This window comes from Falco peregrinus, chromosome 3 (genome assembly GCF_023634155.1).
Source record: "Falco peregrinus isolate bFalPer1 chromosome 3, bFalPer1.pri, whole genome shotgun sequence".
NCBI classification, from domain to species: Eukaryota; Metazoa; Chordata; class Aves; order Falconiformes; family Falconidae; genus Falco; species Falco peregrinus.
The window spans coordinates 103,448,605-103,472,243 of NC_073723.1; the positions used below are offsets into that span (position 1 = coordinate 103,448,605).

The 23,639-nt window shown below is 37.7% G+C and overlaps 1 protein-coding gene across 1 annotated transcript in view; it reads left to right on the top strand.

Annotated features, from left to right (window-relative positions):
- CTDP1 (CTD phosphatase subunit 1) overlaps nucleotides 1-23,639 on the top strand; it is a 110,496-nt gene that overhangs the window by 25,265 nt on the left and 61,592 nt on the right. Inside the window, exons 6-10 of the mRNA XM_055799288.1 lie at nucleotides 3,371-3,461; nucleotides 4,715-4,881; nucleotides 6,513-7,598; nucleotides 16,919-17,060; nucleotides 19,403-19,633. Coding sequence (XP_055655263.1) covers nucleotides 3,371-3,461; nucleotides 4,715-4,881; nucleotides 6,513-7,598; nucleotides 16,919-17,060; nucleotides 19,403-19,633 — 1,717 coding nt within the window. The remainder of the gene's footprint in view (nucleotides 1-3,370; nucleotides 3,462-4,714; nucleotides 4,882-6,512; nucleotides 7,599-16,918; nucleotides 17,061-19,402; nucleotides 19,634-23,639) is intronic.

The following is a 23,639-nucleotide window of genomic DNA, read 5'->3' on the forward strand; positions in this document are numbered from 1 at the left end:
TCTCTAGTGCGGTTGGACGGTTAGGTCAACAGCTCTTTCCGGGTTCTAAGGTAGCACCTGAAGTAGAATGGGAGGTGACCTAATTCTTCAGAAATTCAATTTTAGATTTATTTTTAAAAAGAACTTCTTTAGATGCATGTTGGATCCTAGTGTATTGTCACTTCTACTAGGAACTGCAGTTTAACTCAACCTGTCTCTTAAGATTTGAGACTTCTCCAGTATGAGTGAGTTGCTTTTGAGCATTGCATCTTGTGATGGTTTTTTAACTTAACTTTACAAGTCTTGTTTACAAGTTTGCTTTTCAAAGAGACACCATGTAAAATCGGGTAACATGGCTTGATAAGATTGTGCAAAGATCCAGTCTGAGATACTGGAAAACAAACTACTGGGGGGAATAGTTTCTGCTAGGTAGGTCTACTGAATAGTCCCTCGTGATGTGGCAGTCAAAGGATAGCGATAGCGTCTTCACTATTCTTTGTTCAAGAATACTTAGTGGCAAACTGGGCACATTGTCTAATTTATGAGAGTAAATGGAAGCTCAGTTTTGATTTGAAACAGCAAGTCATTGTCTTCAATCTTTTTGACTTTACATTTTTAAACATGCTTACAACATGAGAAATTCATCAACATTTATCCTTCTGCAGGAATAACTTGTGCAAACTTCTCCAATAAAAAAAAAAATGTCAAGAAAAAAAGATTCATTATCGGCACCAAGGCAGCAAACTATGACTGTAATTTTTCAGGACATGGTGTTGGGAAATGGTTAGGAATAAATAAACAAAAAAAATGAAAACCAAAAGTTTAGAGTAAATCTCAGGAAAACTTTAGCAGCTTCTGTATATTCAGTGAGTTTATACATAGACCTTTTCATCTCTCTGAAGTCATGGAAACTTGCAAAAAAATGCCCCCACAGAAAAGTGACATCATCTAACCCAATGCTTTTTCGGTGGTCTGCATTGACTTTTTTTAAAGAAGAAGCCACCAGCACTTTGGAAGGCATCATCAATTTGAAGCCTGCAGCTTCATGTTTAAAGGTTAATATCTAAACAGTGTACTATCTTCCTAAATATTTAAATATGTAGGTTGTGAAAAGATTTTTATTTTAAAGGTACTAGAGTTTTTCATAATGAAAGTTTCTCACTTTTTTGTTACTGAAAGCACTATGATGATTTTATTTTTTTAATGAAGAAGTTAAATCTTAGCCTTTACTTTTAGCTTGGAGGGGTGTATCTGCATCTACTTGCTTTCTAAATAAAGTTTTTATTTCTTCAGACTTATGTTCTATTTGCAATCACAAGCCTATTAAAAGCTAATGTTTTAACTAATAGCATGTAATTTAGCCACTACTTGTTTGCTTTGGCATGGAGCAGAATCTCTAAAAAGGTTAGTGAATAGTGAATATTTAAACACAATATTAACATACTATTGCAGAAAACAAATGGTGTATGACAAATGAAATGTTACCTGCCATTTCCCAGAAACGTGGAAACATCGGGATTATGCTTGTTAGGTTGATTCAATTGCCTAGGCAACATTCAAAAGAAACCAAACATCTTAAGACATGTAAAGAACTTCTTTAAAAGACGAGTGCTGTTTTCCATATTGCTATTCAAGTAGTTAGCTTTGAAAGATCCCACTCTCTTAAGATGGGCTTTTATTTTTGTGTGTGCATGTCTGGTGACCTGTATCCTCTGTGTATTTTTAGCGAATTATCAAAGGGAAAAATATTCAAATTAATAACTCTTCACCAAAGTATTGCTGAAAAGCTCCAGAACACTACCTCATCTCTGATCGCTGGCAGCCAGGGTTTCTGTGTTCGGGCTTTTAGTTCAACTTCCCCTTTCTTACTGTTTTAGCTAGATAACACTACAACTGAGTACCTCATTGTGGTTTTACCATTTAATCAGTGCACTCCCGTCCAATTTAGTGTAGAGAGTCCCTGTGTAGTCAGATAATTAGCAGAAGAGAATTTGGTTGAGGAGAACAGCAACTTGTATGACAACTTACGTAGTTTGTCAAAATATCTGTGTGTACGGCAATAAATCTTTGTAGCTAATTCTCTCAATTCGTTATGCCTAGGTACTGCAAGGGTCTCACTACAGGGGATGATTCTACGAGTTTGCAGCAATTCTTAAGCATAGTCGGGTGAGTTAAGGTTGAACCTCTGTCCTTAACTCGGAATTTTCTTGCTTTTATGGGTTTTAAGTTATTCCAGTTACACATGAATATTAAATACATACAGGATCAACTTTTCAGAAGTGATGACTGATTTTTTAAAATTTTTTTAATTTATACCCTCTGTTTTTGAAGACCCAACTTAGTGTACTTCTGGGAGCTGGACTTCTAAAAGGAGCTGAACATGTGTTCTGTACAAATCTCAGAGCTCCTTGAAAGAAAATTAAAGTTGGTCCTTAGAGCCTGTAGTCATTTTGAATTCCACCATATAAAATAAAGTAAAACTTCAAAAATTCATTCCCAGATAAGTGTTGACTGCCTTGTATTATTCATATGAATAATGACAAGTTGATGCTAACTTCATCGCAAATTCAGTAAAACGAAAGGTTCAGATTGGTGTGTAAAATGCCAGTTTCTCAGCAATTATGTGGCTGTGATCTGCTCATGAAGATGAACATCATTATTAGAGGCTAGGTTCAGAAGCGTGTGCATGCATATTTGTACACCCAAGTCACCATTTTCCTAAATAACGGCATTTTATCTTGCTTTAAGGTCAGCTAGCACAGCTTCTTCTGTTTTGTTTTTGGTTTGTCTTTTTTATAAAGAGTGTAGTCAGAAAAGTCACAGCAACTGGGCTTAAGTATTTCTAGGAATTCGAAGATATGTTCATTATATGTAAGTGTATTAAGGTAGCTATTAGTGGTACAACTTAAAACCTACAAATGCAAGAGCTCTGGCTGAAACCATCCCTTAACGTGCCCGTTGTGCTTAAGTATTGCAGCACATTGCCGACTCTTGTGAGACTTCTCTGCAGTTCCTAGGCATAATGACCTAAGGAGAGCATTTAGCTTTAAAGAACCACCTATATAGAGATAAATGTAAGTTGCAAAAGTCATGTGTATCTATCACCTGCTGTATCTCTTTCAGCCTAATTTATTTGGCTGTTACAGATTTAGTTATTTTAATTTCAGTTTTGTTGCTATGTTGAAAGAAAATGAGATGGGGTTTTTTAAAATTAATCCCACTGCATTAGTTAGAAATACTTGATCCACTGTGGTTACCTTTTCCCCCATATAATACCTCTTACCTTAAAATTGTCTCTTAAACTGCTGTTGCACAGATTAAAATAACTGAATTATATAGAACATAAACAAGGAACAAACTTCTTTAACGTTTTAATTTCTTCTTTCAAAAGGATTTTTGGACCCTGAAAAGAAGCTCTTTTCCCATCGGATATTGTCAAGGGATGAATGTATCGATCCATTTTCTAAAACTGGGAATCTTAGGTATGTATGTGGGTCTTATGCATTAAACAGAACAGAACAACAAAGAGACAGAACATGCTAAATATAGTAACAATTATTCCCTCTGTACTTAACATGTTTGCAGCCCTTTATCTGCCTCTTAAATACCAACACCATCCCAACAAACTGAGATGTTGGGCGTTGCAGCATTTCATCTATTTGATGTGTTCTGTGGTACTAAAACAGTAAGAACGTGAAGCAATGGCATCATGGTTTTTGACTCTGTACTTTTTATTCTTGTAATAACTTGACCATATTTCCACTTTATGGCTTATGATAGATTCATAGAATCATTTAGGTTGGAGAAGACCTTTAAGATCAAGTCAGCCATTAACTCAGCACTGCCAAGTTCACCACTAAACCCTAAGCACCATATCTACACAGCTTTTAAATATAAGACTTGTGTTGTGGGATTTTTAATTAAGCCAAAATTCTCAGTTTGAGGTTAATTTGTATTTGATTATCTAATATTCTGGCCTTCAAATGTGCTATATGACTAGCTTCTGTTCTCTAATGTTTCTTGAAATTAGGTCATCTAGAGCCTTGGATTCATATTCTAGTCTAAAATCAGGTTCTGATCTTTTTTCAGAGTACAAGGCCAAGATTTTTTTTTCTAAAAGACAGATCTGTTTAGTATTTCATAAAGCTAGATTAAAAATGATTGCCTCTTCCCCATCTGACTATATTTGCTGATGGGAAGCATTTTTCTTCTCTTGCTCCATTTTCATATGCATGTATATATCTTAAGTACTCTACCACCTCTTCCTAGGTGATATAAATATCAGTAATTTTTCCCACTTTTGTCTTGGATTGAGCGAGTCTACCCGTTAAAAACTGTTCTTGTGTCTATTTCTTATTTATATATAGATAGTATATGACCATGTGATAGTTGGCATTGGGCTATTTGTCAACATATTTGTCAACTCTGAAAGCTAGACCAAAATCTTGTAAAGTTTTGTCTTTGCAGAGGTTTGTTGGTTCCTGCTTCTAGCCTTTAGGATAGAGATTTAAAAATAGTGGTTTCATTTTTTTATAACCTTTAATTAATTCAAATATTGTATTTTGAATTCTGTAATTTTAATATTGCTGATTTTTAAGTTCATGTATAAGCGTGTCCTACAGACATGCTCATAATAAAACAGACCATCCACAGAAACTACTTTAATTGATAGTTCAATGATAGTTCATTCAATTCCTAAAACTGGACTCATTTTGTCAATGGTTTTGTCTCTTAGAGATCTCTTCCCGTGTGGGGATTCCATGGTTTGCATCATTGATGATAGAGAGGATGTTTGGAAGTTTGCACCCAATTTGATAACTGTGAAGAAATACGTATACTTTCAGGGGATAGGAGATATTAATGCACCTCCTGGATCAAGAGAAGTTCAAATAAAGAAGAAAGGTAATTACCTGATTTTTAAACTGCTTTTACAACTTTTTCCACAGATGTCATTGATGTAAATCATTGTAGTAGTCTTACTAGTATTGCTGTTGTGCTCAGATGAGCAATCCTAGACTATTGCAGTTGGCAGAGCATGCTCCTCCAGCAGAAACGCAGGTAGCACAGTAAACCTGAACTGCTCTTGTTGGTGGATTTGCTTTTGATGGGTGCCCACAGCAAAAGTGGAGGCCTAGTGATAGCATTTTGACTGTTATGCTGGAGAGCTGATTTGGCAGCGCACCAAGTCATTCAAGAACATGTAGAGGAGGGCAGGTTCTCTCTTCCCCCTCTGTATAAAACCAGGCAGTCTGTAGGGTTCTGCTTTTTGGACCCCTTCCTTGCCCCACTTTAAAGCAATAATTAATAAACTCTCGTCTTGCATACTGCTGAAAACAAATGTTTTGTGCTTTGCTTACGTCCCTGCCTAAATCATGGTAATTAAGTTAGTGTGGGACTTTTAGCACCTGGTGAATGTGGCATTCTGGCATTTGACATGAAACCTTACCTTCAGCAGTCACAGCAGCATGATACAGATAGTGGATTTAGAAGGTATATATCACTATGCTAGTATTAATTTGGGGTGAAATGTATTTGAAAGACAATGTCTAAGAAGGATTTGCAGGACTTTTTCCAGTTTAGCCAAGGTTTGTTGGTGGCTTGATTTTTTTTTTTTTTTTTTTTTTTTTTTTTTTTTGATTTAATGTGTGTGACAACACTTTTTCCCTTGTTGAACTAGAGATGTCCCATGTGGAAGCAATCATAATGTACTCAAACTGAATCGGGGCACTGTGAGGTGGGACCTCTACACGTGACTGGTAGTGTTACTTGCAGGGCAGGGACATGCACGCAAAAGAGGGACAAAGTAGGGTGACTTCATCCAGTGTTCCTGATGAATGCCTGTGCGCAAATTTCAGGTCGTCTGGTTTGTTTAATTGTCATGTCTCCTCTGCAGACATCTGAAGACATATCCTAAAACTATTTTTCTGCCTTTGAGTCTATTACCCTGTTACTTGTATTCCAGCAGAGTCTCAAATAAACCTCAAACAGCATCTTTGTATTGCTAAAACATGTATATCTTTTCAAATATTAAAATACAGTTATTTTGTTTATGAAGAATAGGAAATATATAAAAGCCACAGAAGTTAATAAAGGCAGTTCTTGTAGTTCTTGGGATTGGAACCTTCTGAGATGAATTCTGCCCCTTTTTTTTTCTTTTTTTTTTTTTCTTCGCAGCAGTAGTTTCATTGCCCTGTAAAAACTCATGCTAGAAGATAAATCCTTTAATGCTTGCATGGTTAACAAATAATTACTTATGACCTGCGAGAATTTTTTTTTTTAAAAAGAGCTGCTTACACAGTTTCTTCGCAAAAGTAAAATGTTAGGTTTGCCAGTTCTTTCTAGTAATCATTGTTACCTGAAGTATCTTAATGACTTTGAAAAGCCTAGTTGTCACTTCTAAACATAGCAAAGTCTAACTGCATATGTAAACTGTGTATTTAAGGAAAAATAAAGATAAATTTTTTATTAAGCTTAAAAATAAAACAAACCTGAGAAAATACTTGTGTTTTATTTCCTTCTTTCCTGTGTCTTAGTAAACCACTCTACAAAACCAGAGGCACTGGAATCAGCAGTGACATCAGCAAAAGATGCTGAAGAAATAAAGAACGATATACGTGTAGAAGAACAAAGCAATGGTCTCAAGAAAGCTACAAAGGACACTTGCACCACAAATGGAAGTACGTCTGTAAGCAGTGAAACATCTGACTGGGATATGAACTCCCGTGATAAAGTTAATGCCCAGGACTCCTTAAATGATAGCACTGATCACAAAATGGACAATGAGGTCACTAATGATTTGACAAATACAAAAGAATCTCAGAGTTCTTCAGAACAAGTTGGTGGAACAGTGATAGAGAAGCAGCAAACCCAAGAGAAGACAACAAATGACTTGGACTTTGAACTGTCTAGTGACAGTGAAAGTGATGATGGTTTGGGTACCAGAAAGTCATCTACTTCTGTATCAGACAGTGAGAATGAGGAAAAGAGAAGTTGGAAGAAATCCAAACAGACTGTGCAGGATGAAAATTTGCAGAAAGGGAGTCATACTGATGCAAGTGAAAAAAAGGATGGTCTGGTGAACCATTCTGGGGACACACAATCTCTACCCAGTGAAAATATTCATGACAAAACTGATCTTGAAGCACAAGAGGAAGGTGAACAGGAAAGCCTTTGTGATTTAGGAAATGGGTGTGCAGACAAGAAGGAAGCTGAAACAGAGTCTCAGAATAGTGAACAGTCTGGAATTACAATGGGGGAGTCCTTAGACCAGAGTATGGAGGAAGAAGAGGAGGAGGATGATACAGATGACGATGACCACTTAATATACCTCGAAGAGATCCTTGTGCGGGTTCACACTGATTACTACACAAAATATGATAAATACCTGAAAAAAGAGATTGAGGAAATTCCAGACATCAGAAAAATAGTACCAGAACTGAAAAGTAAAGTGCTGGCAGATGTAACCATAATATTTAGTGGACTTTACCCAACAAACTTCCCCATTGAGAAAACACGGGAACACTATCATGCCACAGCACTTGGAGCTAAAATTGTGAAGAATCTAGTACTGAGTGCTGATGATCCTGACAAAGCAACGCATCTCATTGCGGCAAGGACAGGTAGGTATAGAAGGCTTGAGTCTTCCATCAGCTTTTTTCCTGTTCGTTCATGCCTTGAGGTGTTTTTTGTGTAATCTACTGGCTTTAATGTAACTGAGATTAGAATTGAAATTGAAGGGGAGATTATTCCTAAAACAATTCAGAAGCATTTTTTAAAGGCTTTTTTGCTGCTTTTTGATCAAGTATGGCTTTTATTTGTTGAAAGGTGGAGCCTCTGGTGTAATGTGTCATGTCTCACTTCTTGGTTAAGAGTAGGTGATACTGAGTCTTTGACTGTTGATGATGTTGAATAGAAACTTAAAATTTTATCCAACACAAATGTTAATAATGGTCTTTCTGTAAGGTTATAGCAAGACTTCCTCAGTTTCTCATATTACACCTCTCATGGTTCAGTTTCATTTTGTATGGATTATCTTAAGAGACTGGAATCTGATGATACCCTGTTACTGCTGCATGCATAGCCTTTATGTGTTTGTCATGGGAGGTGTAAGAGAGCTTATCCTAACTTTTGATACATCTTTCACAAAGCTACCTGGTTTTACACAGCTTTAATGGATAGGAATGTACCATTGCATAGCTGCCACAGAGGAGCTGACAGGCCACCATTAGCTTCTGGTACACATTTTTTGTGTGCCCCCTGATCCTTGGTTCCCTCAGTGTTGGCCTTTTTGAAGTCGTGTGGAATCTAAATATCTGATAATCAAAACCATGAAATCCAACAGTAAAACTGCATGTTTTAGATTAACTAAAACTCCTAGGTTATTTAGGACATCTTTAGATGTCATGAGCAAATCTGCCATCTATTGGATTATTTTCTTCTTGACTGCTATTCATGTAAGCTTTCAGTACATCAGCAGCAGCTCTGTTGCATTGGCTTATAAACAAATGGAGTATGTTTTCACTGGTTGTACTGAAGATATGTATACTTTTCTCAACCTGTGTGTGACTTAAGAAATATCTTGTTCCATTTCTTAAGCAGCTGATCAGGAATAATTTCTTCCTGTCAAAGAGGCAGTGATTAAAAAAACCCTCCCATGTTTAGTGACTAAAAAGAGAATGTTGCAGTTTCTTAATTTCTACCCCTTGAACTATGATTAATGTTAAAAATCTATGGATTAAACCCAGCCAATTTATTAGTATATTGTGATACTCTAATATCAGCTATTTTTTAATGTATCATCCTGAATAACAGTAAGGCTATATATTTGCTAGGTTAGTGTAAAGTTACCTCCTTTTCCAGTTATCTAAATGTACAGTGACAAAAAGCACAGGTAGCTCTTACTAAAATGTTGGTAAGGCCAGCTGTAGTGAGGACCTAGTCAAGAAGCATCAGAATAAAAGTTGTACCAACAGACCTGTAGTGAAGTAGCACGTTTGTGTTAATTGTCCTGACGTAGATATGTATTTAAGTAGTGACAACAACCTAAAAGCCAGGAGAGGTGGAAATTGGTTTCATTGAAATTAGCTGGGATTCTGATTTGTGAAGGTGTGATAGTTGAAATAGTGAATGAGAAGTGTTAAAATCAGTGGAAGCATCAGTTTGGAACTCCGTAGTTTAACTATAGTTGCTGAACAGCTCTTAAAACTGCAGGAATAGCCATACTTATCAGCAAAGAATTATGCAAGTTTGTCATATTTCATTGAAGACCTGATAGCTACCAATTTAACTTTAATGTTTTTCCAATTTCAAATCTCAAAATGCTTCATTTTGAAGCTGCTTTGTTTAACTTGGAATAGATAGCTTCTAAATGTAGCTGTAAATCAGATGCAATTGTTGTGTGATGTGGTAAAAATTGATAGGATCAATGTAAATGAGACCGTCCCAAACATACCCATTTCTCTAGAAGGAAAAATGTTGGGTAACATGTTAAGGTGCACAGCATGTGGTAATGAGAAGCAGTTGAGGCTTTTTTTTGTTTGTTTTCAGAATGTACAGTTCGAGGGGGGTTGTATGTTTATATAGATACATATACACATCTCTGTGTTCAGCTTTTATAAACAAATTCTTTACTACCTGCATAGTCTTTGCAAATCATCCATTAATGTAGATCTTAATACAAAAAACTACTTTAAGTTTTGGTTGCATTACGCTAATGTACTTTTACAGTATTTGAATTGATTTTTTTTTAACATTTTTTAAATTTTCTGTGTTCTTTTGAAAAACTTTTAAATTTCAGGGTGCTTCATATTTCTCAGATTTCGTCAAGACCTAGGTTGTCCAGAATAGTCCTATAATGTTGGTGTTGCACTTGATACTTGAAACATATTCAAATATTGCCTGCTAATTAAAACAAGATATCACAAGAATACTATTCCTGATTTACTGGGGTGAAAAAAACCTTTGTTGTCAGTATGTAGAAGCTGACCCCTTGCTTTTAGTAAGAATTGCACTAATTCTAGAAGAGGTAACGTGGCAATCTTTGCCTAATGAGCAAGACTAGTGTCATCTTTCAACATCACTTAATAATTATTTTCTGTAACACTGTGAAATAGGGGAGTTTAGACTGAAAAAGCTATAGTCTCCAGTAACCCTTTTTTCTAAGATTCTCATGGATTGCTTGTGGTTCTAGTTTTGTGATGGGGTTTTATTTCTGGTTTTTCAAATGAAAACTATATATTCTCTGCTTAGATGGGAGTAGTTATGCTGCATCATCCTAATTTCATGAGGGGAACTCTGAAGTTTAATCAGATTTTAAGGACATAAGTTGCATCCTGTCACAGCTGGATTTGTGATTATTCAGCTGTCGACATTGTTTTCATACCGATTCCTGTGCGATTAGAAAGTAAATTCTACCAGTGTCTATTACTGTCGGCAAGCCATACAAGTATTGCATCTCTGGCTCTCGTGGCAGACATCTGAGTGTCTTAATTGCTGGTGAAAGGGAAAACAAAAGCATGTCCCTTGAGTTTTATTCAGAAGTCAATGATCTGAGACTAGATAATGTTCTACTTTTTTCTCTTTTTCTAATGTGTTTTTCAAAAGGTGATTTTAAAACTTACGTATAGTTCAGCATTTCTAGATCACCCCAGTAGTGACAGGAGACTTAGGACTCAGGCAAGCAAGTTAACTTACATGTTTACTTTGCATTAGCTGAGCTGTAGTAAAAGGCATATACTTAATCCGCAGCAGCAGTGGAATAGTGTTAGCTTTTGAGTTTTGAAGACAAAGGAAATAAAGGGAAGAAGTCACCCCCAAGGGCTCTGGACTGGTCGGTTTTCCCCCTAAGAAGTGACCACATCGTATCTTGGCATACAGAGTGAACAGCTAGTGAATACCATTTTCAAGTATTTACAGCATCTTTCCCAGCCTATTGCAGTAAACAATAGAAATTTCTTTTGTTCTTTGTATATACGCATCTCTTTCTCTGCAGATAGGCAGCTTTTTTCTCTGCAGACACAGATACTCTGAATTCTGAAAATAAATTAATTCTTGTTCTTGGGGAAAATCAGGATTATTTTTTTTTTTTTTCATTATATGGGGACGAAAATACTATCTACCTGAAATACTGTAAAACACAAGGATCTTTGTATCCTCTAATCAGTCTTCATAACTCTGAGTGACTGAGAGGAGGCTGCCCTATAGCCCTTCCCACTTACCTGTGGAATACCTAAAACTTCAGTTTTTGAAACATGTGCTGTTTGCTTTCAGCAGCAGCACACTGCACTGGATGGTGAGTTGTTACAGCTGTGTACACACTTGGCTAAGCAGTAACCACACGGTTTCATAAATCTTGTTGTGTTCCTTCCTCAGCTGAAGATACAGATGAAAGATCCTGTGGTTGATGTTTATATTGAGTTTCTGCTGGTGAAGCAAATAAAGCTGTTCAGGTCACTGAAAAATTATTCTAATGGGGTAGGAGCAGAAATACGTCAGTTTAGGCCCTGGATTTTTCTTTTCTTTTTCAAAATATGTTTAATTCTATGTGTGTTCCAGTACTTTGAAAGCTATGTGGGGATAATTTCCTTACTTTTGGTGACTTAGCCTGTGTCAAGTTTTGCTTACTATCATTAAATATCAGCTTGCTTAGAATACAAATTGTACTATGAACTGTGGCTTCTTTTGTTCTTCCTCATCTATCCAATTAAAAAATGCTTACTCCTGAGTCTGGCTCTGAGGTACTGAGAGAAGAGAGAAAGCTGCCAGCTCCTGAAGTCTTGTTAGCCTGGCCTGTGGCTTGCTGTGGTATCTTCACTAGACATAGCTATGGTGTGTTCACAGGTATTTTTTCAGAAGAATATTTTCACAGGGTATGCCTTTAAAAAAAAGGGGGGGAGAGTCCATTTAAGCACTGCTCCAAACTCTGGTGCTGAGCAGGTAAGCCTGACGCTTCTGCTGGTAAAGCACAGTGCAGTGTTAAAGCTGAGCTGTAGGCATGGCCTCAGAACAGCACATCTATCACCATTTCATGGTCACTGGATTCTGGTAGCACAAAACATTGAGGTCTGTATGACTTGTCTTAGGTTAATGTTGTTGCAGAAGAGCTTTTGGATTTGGTCATAAATCAAGATTTATGTATCAAAATGGTCTGAAGACAAATGCACTTCTAGTGATGAGATCTTTCCAAGCAGTGTCTGCAGCCTGGTTACAAACTGCCATAAGGGCTCTTTGGCGAGTTGGAATTGGGAATTGGTGGCTGCTACTCAGCATGTACTTGGGTTTGTCCTGGCACAGCTGGAACATGCCTGCTGCGTTCCTGGTGGGTCAGAATGAATTGGAGGGTGCCAGCAGCTGAGTGCTCACAGGCGTCTGGCCCCCAGGAACAGGTAGAGCTAATCCAAAGCCAAACTCCCTGAAAGGCGTACAAGGTGGGCACCACTCCTCCAGCACCCTTTTGCCCTGCAGGTCTCCCGATTGGGCTGCACTACTTGGTAATGTGAATGTGGCCAAATAATGCAGTATAACATTTATTTTTAGTCTTCATAAACATACAGCTGAAGTTTCATTTTTCTATGTTGCTTGAGTGCCTAATGTGCTCCATATTTTGGAAAAGACCAAACAAACTGCTGTAGTGGAAGAGTGTGTCCTGGAGAACAGCTGTAGGAGTTTATCGCTGCATTATTGATTTTCGTCACTTTTTTTTAGTAACAAATTGTCAAGATTAATAGGAGGAGCTTTTTTGTGGTTTCAGCCTTTGTTTGCAACTTCAAAAGTATATTTGATGACTCCCCAGGTTTGAAAACAAAGTAATTTTTCTCCTATATTATGTGCTTCAGGGTTTATCCATCAGAGGATAGATGTGACAAACTTGGACCTTACCTGTTTCATGTGGAAAGGCTTGTGTGCCTTTTTAACTTTTTGGAACAATTTTGAAGTTGGGAAGGGTGATTAGAGGCAAACAATACAAAAAAAAAAAAAAAAAAAAAAAGTGGTCCAGAAAAAAAATGGTGATTTTTAGCCCAGCTGGATGGTTCAGATGTTACAAACTGCATCAGAAGTACTATTGCTTGGATGGATTAAAATTCTCTGCTGTTTCTTCTTAATAAGCATGCTTCCAAAAGGGGAGTTACACTGAGGAAAGGGAGAAAAGGCAAGGATATTAAGTATTGCAATACTGTTTCTCCTACCCCATTAAATTTGGTGTTCCACCAAATCCTGCTCTAAGAACACCATACGTGTGAAATCTGGATTTGTGAAGGTGTCGGCTGGAAAGAGAAGGCAGCCCCACGGATGAGAGGGCTGTGTTAGCTCGTGTGGTTCTCTGCACCCCGGAGCGTGCCGTAGGCAGCTGTGCTTTGCAGGAGGGGAGGGAGTAGAAAGCCTAGGTGTTGCAGAGGTGGGAAGGGTATGGTTTTGACCCTCAGGAGGTGGGTTTGGCTGCACACTGGTCCTCATGTCACCAACTTTAACTGTATGTTAATGGCTTACACCTTTTTTCAGAACCATAACAGTGTCGTACAAAATAGCGCCGTTTCCGTGTTTAAGGCTTCCGTTGCAATCCTGTTGACTAAAAGAAGAATTTACTTAGCTCCTCAGCATACATCTGGTATGAAACCATCAGATATGCATGAACACAGAATGTGTATGTGTGTGGAATGAGCAGCAAGTTGAAGCACCTGACAAATCATCAGTGCAGAAACATCAGTTTTAAAAATAGTTGGAAAAAGCAGTTTCTTCTTATAACTTCACAGACTTAACATGAGGTGAAGGTGCAGTTTTATGGTTTTGTTCAGGTTCTCCCTGATAATGTCCAGAAGGAGTAGCAGTATCTTTAGCTGGGCAAATGGATGTACTGCAGTATCAGATAAGCATTTTTTCAGGGTATTATAAGCACATACCACCTATCCAATAGCACCACCAAATCTGGCTAACTGTGCTGTATGCTTACTAGTGAAATCGCATGCTATTGTTTGTTGTATTCTGTCAGCTCCAGAGCTGTGTGCAGGGCAGTATTGCTAGTCATGTCTGTATTTGATTCAGTATCTAATACCAGGTATAAGTACCTAAACTGCCACTGGAATTCTTGCTCTTGTTGCTCTTTTCCCCTGAAACTCCTATGCCTATGAACCTGATTTCAGCAACCTCTTTATAACACCTGTTGCCTTATCTCTTTGTTCTATGTTGTCGTTGCTTTTCTCTATTGTTCTCAAAAGAAAGTGTTTTCCAAGCCAAGTCTTTCAATTTTTTTAATCCTCTTTCCACCAGATCTCTCAGTCTCATTCTCCTTCAGAACCTCTGCTTTCTTTCCTCTGAAACATACCTGGCATATAAATTAAATGCAGCTTTATACTTACCTGTTTCTAACTGCAAGTATTTCTACAGTTCCTACTGAGGCTATACAAACAATAATAATACTGCCCCAGGAAGCTCCCTCTGGCACTGTAAACTGACTCATTTCCATCAAGTGTTGCGTGAAAGTGCTCTGGGTCACTAATTACTTTTGTAACTGATGATTAATTGGACAACAGATTTCTCTTATCAGGGCATGAATGGTCTGGGTGTGCTGACCTTCTTAAAGGGTTTTGCTTTTTAGCCAGTTAAAAGTCTTAGCTGCAAAGGTGTGCTGGGATTAACATGGTTGGAATTGTAAAACAATTTTCATTGAGTCTTTGTTGGACAGTATTTTCTTCATATTTCATGGCAAAACTGATCAATAAGGCATTTGTAAATGATTTATTGTTTAAATACTCATTTTTGTGTTTATTGTGGATTCTTAAATTAATGCTTTTTTGTTGCAGGGATACTAGTATGGAGCAAAGTTTTGCATTTACTGTGCAGCTTTTATATCCTGAACTGGGGAATTGCTTGCATTTGGTACTGAAAACAGGAGAAATGCCTTTGTGCACAGAATGTTTTTTTCCTTAATCTAAATTCAAGAAATAAAACAGTTTTGTATTTAAAGATAAAGGAAAAGGTAGCTCTACTGTATTCTGTTGGGTTTTGGGGAAGAAAAGTAGGGGAACAAGCTTTCAGCACTTCGGTAAAGGACAGTGATCTTCTGCCTTTCTGGTTTAGTCATTTGAATTTACAGGCATCTGGAAACGGAACTAACTAGTTAGGTCAGTCCTCAAATGCATTTCTGTTGATCTGTCTACCCCAGTGGATTCTAGTTCAGGTTTTACACAGGCCTTAAGTTATCTGCTATTAACTGTTCCCTCTCATCGTCAAATGGTGTGGGTACTTCAAGACTTTCATCTTAATTGAAACAAGTAAAGTCATGTTGTTTAAATGACAGTCACACAGATAGTTTCACCACAAAACTCCAGGGAACTATCAGATTAATTTGCTGTCTGTGTTTTGTTGTCAGAACTGTTCTGAAATTTGATTTTGTTCTGGAGGCTTCGTTCCCGAAGGCACACATGAAAATAGACAAGGGTTCATAAATTCTAACCTTAAATAATTTTTTTTTTAAATTAAACTTTTTTTTTTGTCATTAGTAAGGCAAACTAGATTGGGATATTGTGTTTTTATATAAGTATCTGCAGGAAGAAGCCCTGGGGTCTTTGTGCAGAATTGACAGGCTTCAACAAGAGCGGGTAGTGCTTGAAGTAATACATTTTTCACCTTCAGTTCTGAGAGCTCTGCTCTTAGCATTAATTGAACTCCTGCCTCTAGCTCTTGATGCTCTACTCCTGCTTTGTATTTCTGAACAGAAAATGTGGTGCAATACTAAGTGTATTTAAATAGCTTTGCACCAAGACAGAATATGGACAAATGATTAAGTTTGATAAGCATTTTAAATAACGTGTAAATAAGATGAAATGCTGTAAATTATAGGGCTATAACAAAAGGGAAGAGTGATGGCTTTTGTTATGAGACAGACTTGTCAGACTGAGTTCCTTTATCGCATTCCAGCTACACCAGTATTCGTGCAGTGTAAAGATACCATGTGTAAGTGTCAGGCGTAATATATCAGGTCAGAATCCTTGGGGGTTTTCTCTGTTGTGTATATATTTAATGATTTATGGCCAGATTATGCAATTTTGCATTGGCTCCAGGTGTTCAGTCCCTCCATAGATCTTTGATAAATGCTGAAGCAAGTACCACAATTGGCAAAACTAATTGTTCCAGTCAAATAGAAAAAATACATTCTTGAAAGGTTTGGGCAGTCAGCTGTTCCTGGGAACAGACTATACCACAAGGTTAATTTCAACCTTTATTTTATTTGTTCCTTTTTGCTTACTGGTTATGATGCTTCTTGGCAAAGATATGTAGCAACTCTACTTTCTCTCTTGTTCTGGCTTCTCCAGAGGGTGGAACTTGAGATCACCTGTTACTTGCATGCTGCATTGTTGCTGGTTTCATGTGGATTTCACTAGCCTGCTGCGTTTTAACTTCATGTTTGTTGTTCCCCTTTGGCATGAAATTATCCATTTGTCCGCTTTGCCTCCACTTCTGCAAATGGAGGTTGAGGGGTGGCTGGCTGTTACAGGTAGCGTACTGTGCGTGCAGGGGGATCTGCGTAAGAAAGTTAGGATGATGTTAGTGTTAGGCTTTGACAGCATTGAAGAGTTGCTGCTGCTTAGACTTGGTACATGGAAACTAAGGAGACGAAATAGAAAAGTGCGTTTGTATTGTTTGTTTAGTTAACACGGAGATGTAGAGGTTTTCCATATGGATTAATTTTAGTGGACTACTTCCACGGTGCCGGTGCTTCGGAAAGTTACAAATAACCTTCATCCAGTTTGAGGCTGAGGTTATTGCATCTTGTTTATAGAGTCTCACTTGTATCAGTTGTGATTGTTTTGTTGGCTCGGGGAGGGGTGTTTTGAATTTTTTCTGTAAGATGGATCACACAATGTTCTTTTAAAACCAGTGTGTACTTAAAACTATCTTTTGTGTTTCTGGGAACACTGTAATGTTACATTTGACTTCATAATAGGCACAGAAAAAGTACGGCAAGCTCAGGACTGCAAGGACCTCCACATTGTAAACCCTGACTGGCTGTGGAGCTGCCTGGAGCGCTGGGACAAGGTTGAGGAACAGCTCTTTCCCTTGAAGGATGACTACATAAAAACACACAGGTAAGTGGGAGCTTGGGGGAGCTGGGGCCGTGAAAGTAGGCTGTTCATGCAATGATGCTAACTGGTTAATACAGCTATAAAATGGGTTTCTGACCAAATCACAATGGTGTGCAATCCTTACAGATTTTGTGAAAGAACCCTCTATTTTTGTGCATGTCTTTGCTGCTTAAACTGAAAACTGGTAAGGGATCAAGAGGCAGTTCAGCAACTAGCAGGATTAGGAGAAACCCGTGGTACAAGTAGTTTCTTCGGCAGTTGTCATTGTTAGCCATTTTCAGCTGGAGCAGCTGACCTTGTCAATTCATCCACAAACTAACACAGGGAGTGCCATCAAGGTGCAGTATCGTTCATTCTGCCAAATGAAGAAAAAAATGTACACATTCCCACAGCATGAAAAATTGGTTAAGTATGGCATTTTTTTGAGACTTGGTAGTGAGGAGGAAGGGAGAAATGGAAAAATACAGAAGAAAAATCTTAAGAGGGGTTGAAAGACGTGAAGATAAAAGCAGAAGCTGGAAGAAAGGAAGTAGTGGGAGGAGGTTTGAGGATAAGAGGAAAGTGTTGGAAGAGAAAGGGTTAAAAATAATCATTGCCCTAGGGTGACAGCAAATAGAAGGGATAGCCAAAAACTTTATTAATAGAGAAGTCAAAGGGCTGTTAAGAATAGTACCCTTTAGGAAAGTGCCATGGCTAAAATAACTCATGACAACATCCTGTAGAGCCAGGTTCTGCTTCTTGACTTGCTGTTTGAACAGACTCAAATTAATAGTATCTTGCAGGGCCGCAGAGGGGCTGCCCGTCTGGGTGTGGGCAGGAAGGGGCATCGCAGCTGGGTTTGCCAGCACCGAAGTGATCGCGGTGTGACTGACTGGCTCGGCTAGGGATTGGTGTTCTGCTTAGAAGATGCTAGCCCCTGGAGGGCAGGATGGGCAAGTCTTATGGCGATGTCTGGGCACTAAAAGTAGAAACATCTGGAAGTGAGGTCACTTATCAAATGGGAAGCTAGGCAGAGACACAGGATCTCTAAAACTCAGGAAAGAGATGTAGCCTACTTATGGCTTGACTAGAATACTTTATTTTTAAAAAGTTCTATCAGATTTTCTTTTAATCCAGCTTTGGAATATTTGTGTGGGATGTTTGATTTGTCTGAGGCCTGACACTGCAAAGTTCTCAGTGGAAATCTGGACAGTGACTTGTAAGCATCATTTTTTGATGAATGTTAGTCTTTCTGCCTTTGTTAATGCACTCTTCCATTTTATTGGAAATTGGTAATTTTTCCTTATGTTTCAAATACAATATACCTTAACTTCATACTTTCCCTCACCCCTCCCCCAAACTTCAGTCAGTAAGACAGCTGTCTTAATGCAAATACTTTCAGTTCAACGTGTGCAAATTCTTTGGAAAATATTTTCTTCTTAATGAAGCTGCTTGAAATAGTGATTTCCAAAGCACTTAGGAACTGGGGAAGGGATGAACTCTGAGAAGAGATTTGTGTGTAAAATGAGCTTAAGAATAGCAAAAAAACAGTAAGTAAATTTGGAATCGATGGACCTTAAGTATTGATGCTACAAGATTACTTCAGAATCATCCGTGAAAGCATATGGTAAAAACTCCAGTTTTGTGGCACTTCTAGTATTTGTTACAGTATAGTTTAGTTGTTTTTTTCTATAGCATTGGCTTCATGGTGCATAACATTGTTTTGTTTGGTTTATATTTTTTTAAATTATTCAGTTTGCTTCCTCTTTTTTTGCAGCACTTCATCATAATTAGATAGTATGCCATAATGGCAATTCCTGCAGACTGATCTCTGAATGTTTCTGCTGATACTTCTAAAATTATGTTTTAAAATGCAGCATGGTGATCATAGGCTGCTTGGTATTTTAACGAATTAGTCTGGATGACTTGCAAATGAATACTGTGTGTTATTTTCTCTCGGAGCTAATCTTGGGGAGCAGATCCAATGGTGTGATACAATGGCATGCTTTTTCTCTTTATTGCATATATGCAGATTGTCACGCTACTCAGGTTGTGCATTTGTTACTATGTGGAAGCAATTTCAATAACTTCATATGATAATATTTAAGGCACATTTTAATATTTTTTTAATAATGTAAATATGACATTATCTGTGTTTCTGCATTTTTCTGTTTTAAATTCAGTGAGGCTTTATGAGGCTTTAATGGGAGTGCAAGAGGAGAAATGTTTCTTCAGAAATTTTCCAAACCAGTTCCCCCCCACAACTTTCTCATTTAGGAAAAAACCAAAAATGTTAATTTTTTGCATCCTGGTTGGTTTGCTTATTTAAATTTCTAAAGCAATTTTTTCTGAACTCCATCCAACAGAGAGAATAGCCCTGCCACGTTTCCTGATACACACAGCACCTTTCAGACAGCTCTGTTTCACCCAACACCCATCCATCCAAAGTCTCAACCTGGTCCTGAAGTTCGACTTTATGATCCTAACACCGGAAAGCTAATCAGGAAGGGCACTCAGACCTCTGGGCAGTCGATGTACATCCAGTCTCCAGCTCCTCCCATCACCTTACCAGTCCATGGTGAACACTCATCCTTCAGGTACCTAAAGCGTAGCTAGAGTCACTTCAACTATACTTTCAGAAGCTGTAGTAAATATAACTCTCTTGTTATCTTTGCATTTGATTAAATTGTCGTCTTTGCTGTAGTTCCTTTATTTGCTTTCTAAAAAGCCAAGGAAATGAGTAAAACTGAATAGTCGGCTGAAGTGAAATCAAGATGTTAGAATTCCAGATACTTTTTGTGCTTCACTCAAGTGCAACTGGAAACATCAGAACAAATAAATGCAGTGTGGTCTGTACTCTCTAAAGAATGTTAGCATAACTCATCTGTGAAGTGAGGCAGCCTAACATATTTGAATGAGTCTTAAAATATTGAGTTGGGGTTTTTGTCTATAAAATATATCTGATAGCATTTGGCTTTTGTTAATAAAATTTTCCTTTTCACCTAATTTCTTCAGATGGGACGTTAGCTTTGTGTTTTGTTTTGAGGCATATCGGAAGAGGGATGTAGCTAGCAGAGTATTACTAAATAAAGCCGTATGACTGAGTGCTAGTTAATAATCCTTATATCACTAAATCGAGACACTAAACCAGGAGGAGGAGGCGGCAGCGGCCTGCTTTTTGAAGTACAAAGGCTAGCATCTGGACTTTGTCAAAAGTTGTGGATTTGGTTAAGCTACAGCAACAACACTTTTCTCTTAATTAAGGATGGGTAAAACATCTGAAATTTATCCCTAGGTATCTATGTAAAAGATCTAACTTTCTGGAAAGCTTACAAGTTCAGCAAGGCTTGTTGGCTCCAGTGGTGAAGCAGTATCCAGCTGAAGGCAGAGCTTTTCTCTTTGTAAAAAGTGATCAGAATTCCTTTGTACAATGCGATCAGAATATAGCAGTGGTTATAAAGCAGTTCAGTTTTCCAAACTACTACAAAAATCCAAAGCACAATTTACAAATGCACAGTTTTCTACCTTTCTTCTCCTTCCCCTGCTGCTTTTGCAGTATATCACTTATATTTATAAATCACTTAAAGGTTTTATAAGTGTAGCTTGTTAAGTTTCCACTCCATCTTCCTGTTGCTAAATTATTTCGACCTATGGTTTTTTCAGTTGTCATCTTTTTATAGGGTTTTTCTTATTTCAGCTTCCTTGTTTCTGTCAATACAGGTTTTTTTGATTCTTTTAGTTTAAGACATCTTGTTTTCAGTTCCTTTTTAACTGCGTCTTAAATGTCTTTACTATGACATGTTAAATGAACAGAAAAAAGTTTCAGCAAGAGACGGCCTATATCCAGACAGGAGCTGAAAAGCTTTTGGTTTTCTTTCTCAGTTATCGTAGAAGGAATTTGTCTAGAAATAGAGCTGAGAAGGTTGTACATGTATATAATTGCATGACGCTTCTAAGTTTCTCTAATGTGATTGTTTATGTTGGTATTAATACATCGTTCAATGCTTTATAGATTTTGATGTCTGCTTTACCTTTGTGACCAGCCTAATGAAGAGTTTTGTCCACACCTAAGCCTATTTTTCTTTAATGCAGATGTGCTTCTTCACTTGAACATCTTATGGAGGAGAGAAACACACTTCACCTGTCCTTAGTTGAGTTTCTTAGAGCCCCAGACAGGTTTTTTGGGTGGAGCAAGACTGTATCTCCTTTCTACTTCCTTACTTTATTTCATTTATACATTTTTTTTGACTGTCAATGCTCAGGGTTGAGATGCTTTAATCTAAGAAAATGAATCCAATTACTCAGTGCTACAACTACAGCCTGTAACTAAGCAGCTGTAAGAAAAGAGATTAGCATAAGATAACCTGGGAAATAATATTTTCATCATCATTTCCTGTTGATTTGGTTCTAGTGGTAAAATTAGTGACCTGTAAATACTGACCTCTTAATTGAGGCATGCCTGTGTTCTTCAGAGCACTTCCACTGTCCTCAATTAAGATGGTGAGGAGTATCTGGGTAAAGTCTAGGAGGAAAGCAGTGCAGTGATCAATACCACTTTAAGTACTTTTAATTGATAGGAAGTACAGTGCAAGCAGAGCATGAAGGCTGTAAAGAAGTAACAGAAGACCAAATAAGAACAGCTTTGCTGTGTTTTGACTGAGCAAGAGCTGAGGCAGAAGTACTGTATTTTTGCCTTGCTTTGTCTTAATGCATACATCAGTGACAGCTTTTAAAAAAAGCATTGCATCCAACTCAGAAATTGATGTGATACTTGACTTCAGAGAAAACTTCCTTAGTGCAGCAGTTTCTTGGTAGAGGGCAATGTATTTTGTGTCCTGACAGACTTCATATGCTCATATGTTCACCTGCTGCAGAAAGAGAGTATTTGTAACTAAGGCATTGAATTTAAGCAGAATTAGATAAAGATGTTAGCACTCACAACTGCTCCTGTTGTGGGTGGATGTAGTCAAAGCCTCCAATAACCTTTTCTGATAGTTCTTTGAAACTTCATCTGATTCTGAATTTCATACAGCGAGCAACAAAATTGCAGTGCTGTGAGAGGAAACCCTTGGGGAGATGGTGGCTGGACATGGCACAGCAATGGTGCTCAGCCTCTTGCTGTAAGGGTAGACCTTGTGCTTGGAAGATACCTCTTGCAAGGCTGGTTGCTGCGAAGGGCTTCAAGTTATCCGAGCACCACTTCGTAAGAACAGTTTCAGTTCTCATTTTTGTTTTCGGTTCAACATTTTTTATTTCTTTCTGGGATTCAACTTGGAAGATAATTTAAAATAGGATATGATTAGTTTAAATATCTACACACAATTTGTAGTGAAACTGTGACCATTGAATTACAGATGGTTCAGTTAATCTGGTCAACGTTCCGTGCGGCTGGCATAGGTCTTGCTGTTGTGCTTGGCTTTGCGACTTGAGCCCCTGCTTTTTGTCACGGCTGTTGCAGCCCGAGCAGAAGCGTGGCAAGGAGTTCGCGGCTGTACTGAAAGGGAAGGGAAGGGAATGCAGTGGTGTTAGTGGCAGCTGGCAGGAGCTCTTCTCTGGCTGAGAATGGGAAGGAATCCTCTTCAAAAATAGCCTGGGTATCAGAGCTTTGACACCATATCTATCTCAACAATTTGCATTTTCATATGGCAGTAGTATTCTACAAATGTTACAGTAAATGCTGAAGTTGTAACAGGTCGTGAGAGTGTAATATAGTGTTGTCCAAAAAAATGCAATTGATGATGGCATCTTGAACTAGAATAAAGAAAAAAATAATAGTACAAGTTAAATTCTAGTGAGTGTTAGTAATACACTAACAGATCAGACAACACTTCAAATACGGATATAAGTTATATCTGAGGAGTTAAAAGTGACACTCTGGTTTTAAATAATGCTAAGATGCACCGAATGTTTGGTTTGAAAAGGTGTGTTAAGCAGATGTTGGTGGCTGAAGCATTTCTTTAAGATTTGTATAAATTAATTTCACTTATAAAATTTTTGTGTCTTAATTCACATGCTCATAATTACATTTTTCCCCATCCAATGTTATCAGTCTCCTTATGACAGCAAAAATACAAATTACCAAATTGGAATCACAAATGGAATTGAAATATTTTTAACATTTTCATGATGATAACGCTGTTTTAGCTTTTGCCCTGATGCTATATCAATGAAAGTGTTAAGATGCTTGTTACTTTCACAAATGTTGAACCCACTCTGCACATGCATGTCCTTGTGCGTGTAAGACTGGCAAGTGCCAACCAACCTGTGCAGGGTTGAATATGGTGTTATTTTTAAAAACAACTCGTGAATATCACCTGATTAGAAACAAATGTAAATTCCTGCGTTTGTATGTCTTCAAATTTTAATCGACCTAACCAGAAGCTGAAAATGTAAAGCCTGAAAAATGTCTTTGATAAAATAAAAATGTTTCTTACATACCTTAAAGAAGTCTTTGTTTTATATTGCTTTTTGGCATGCTTGGTGAAAAGTCCCAGTGTTTCTTACATAGTATCATTTGGAAAATACTGGAAATAAAATAAAAACAAGAAAGCAAGCCTGACAGAACTCTTCAGAAGCTATTAATACCGTTATTTTACAGTTAAT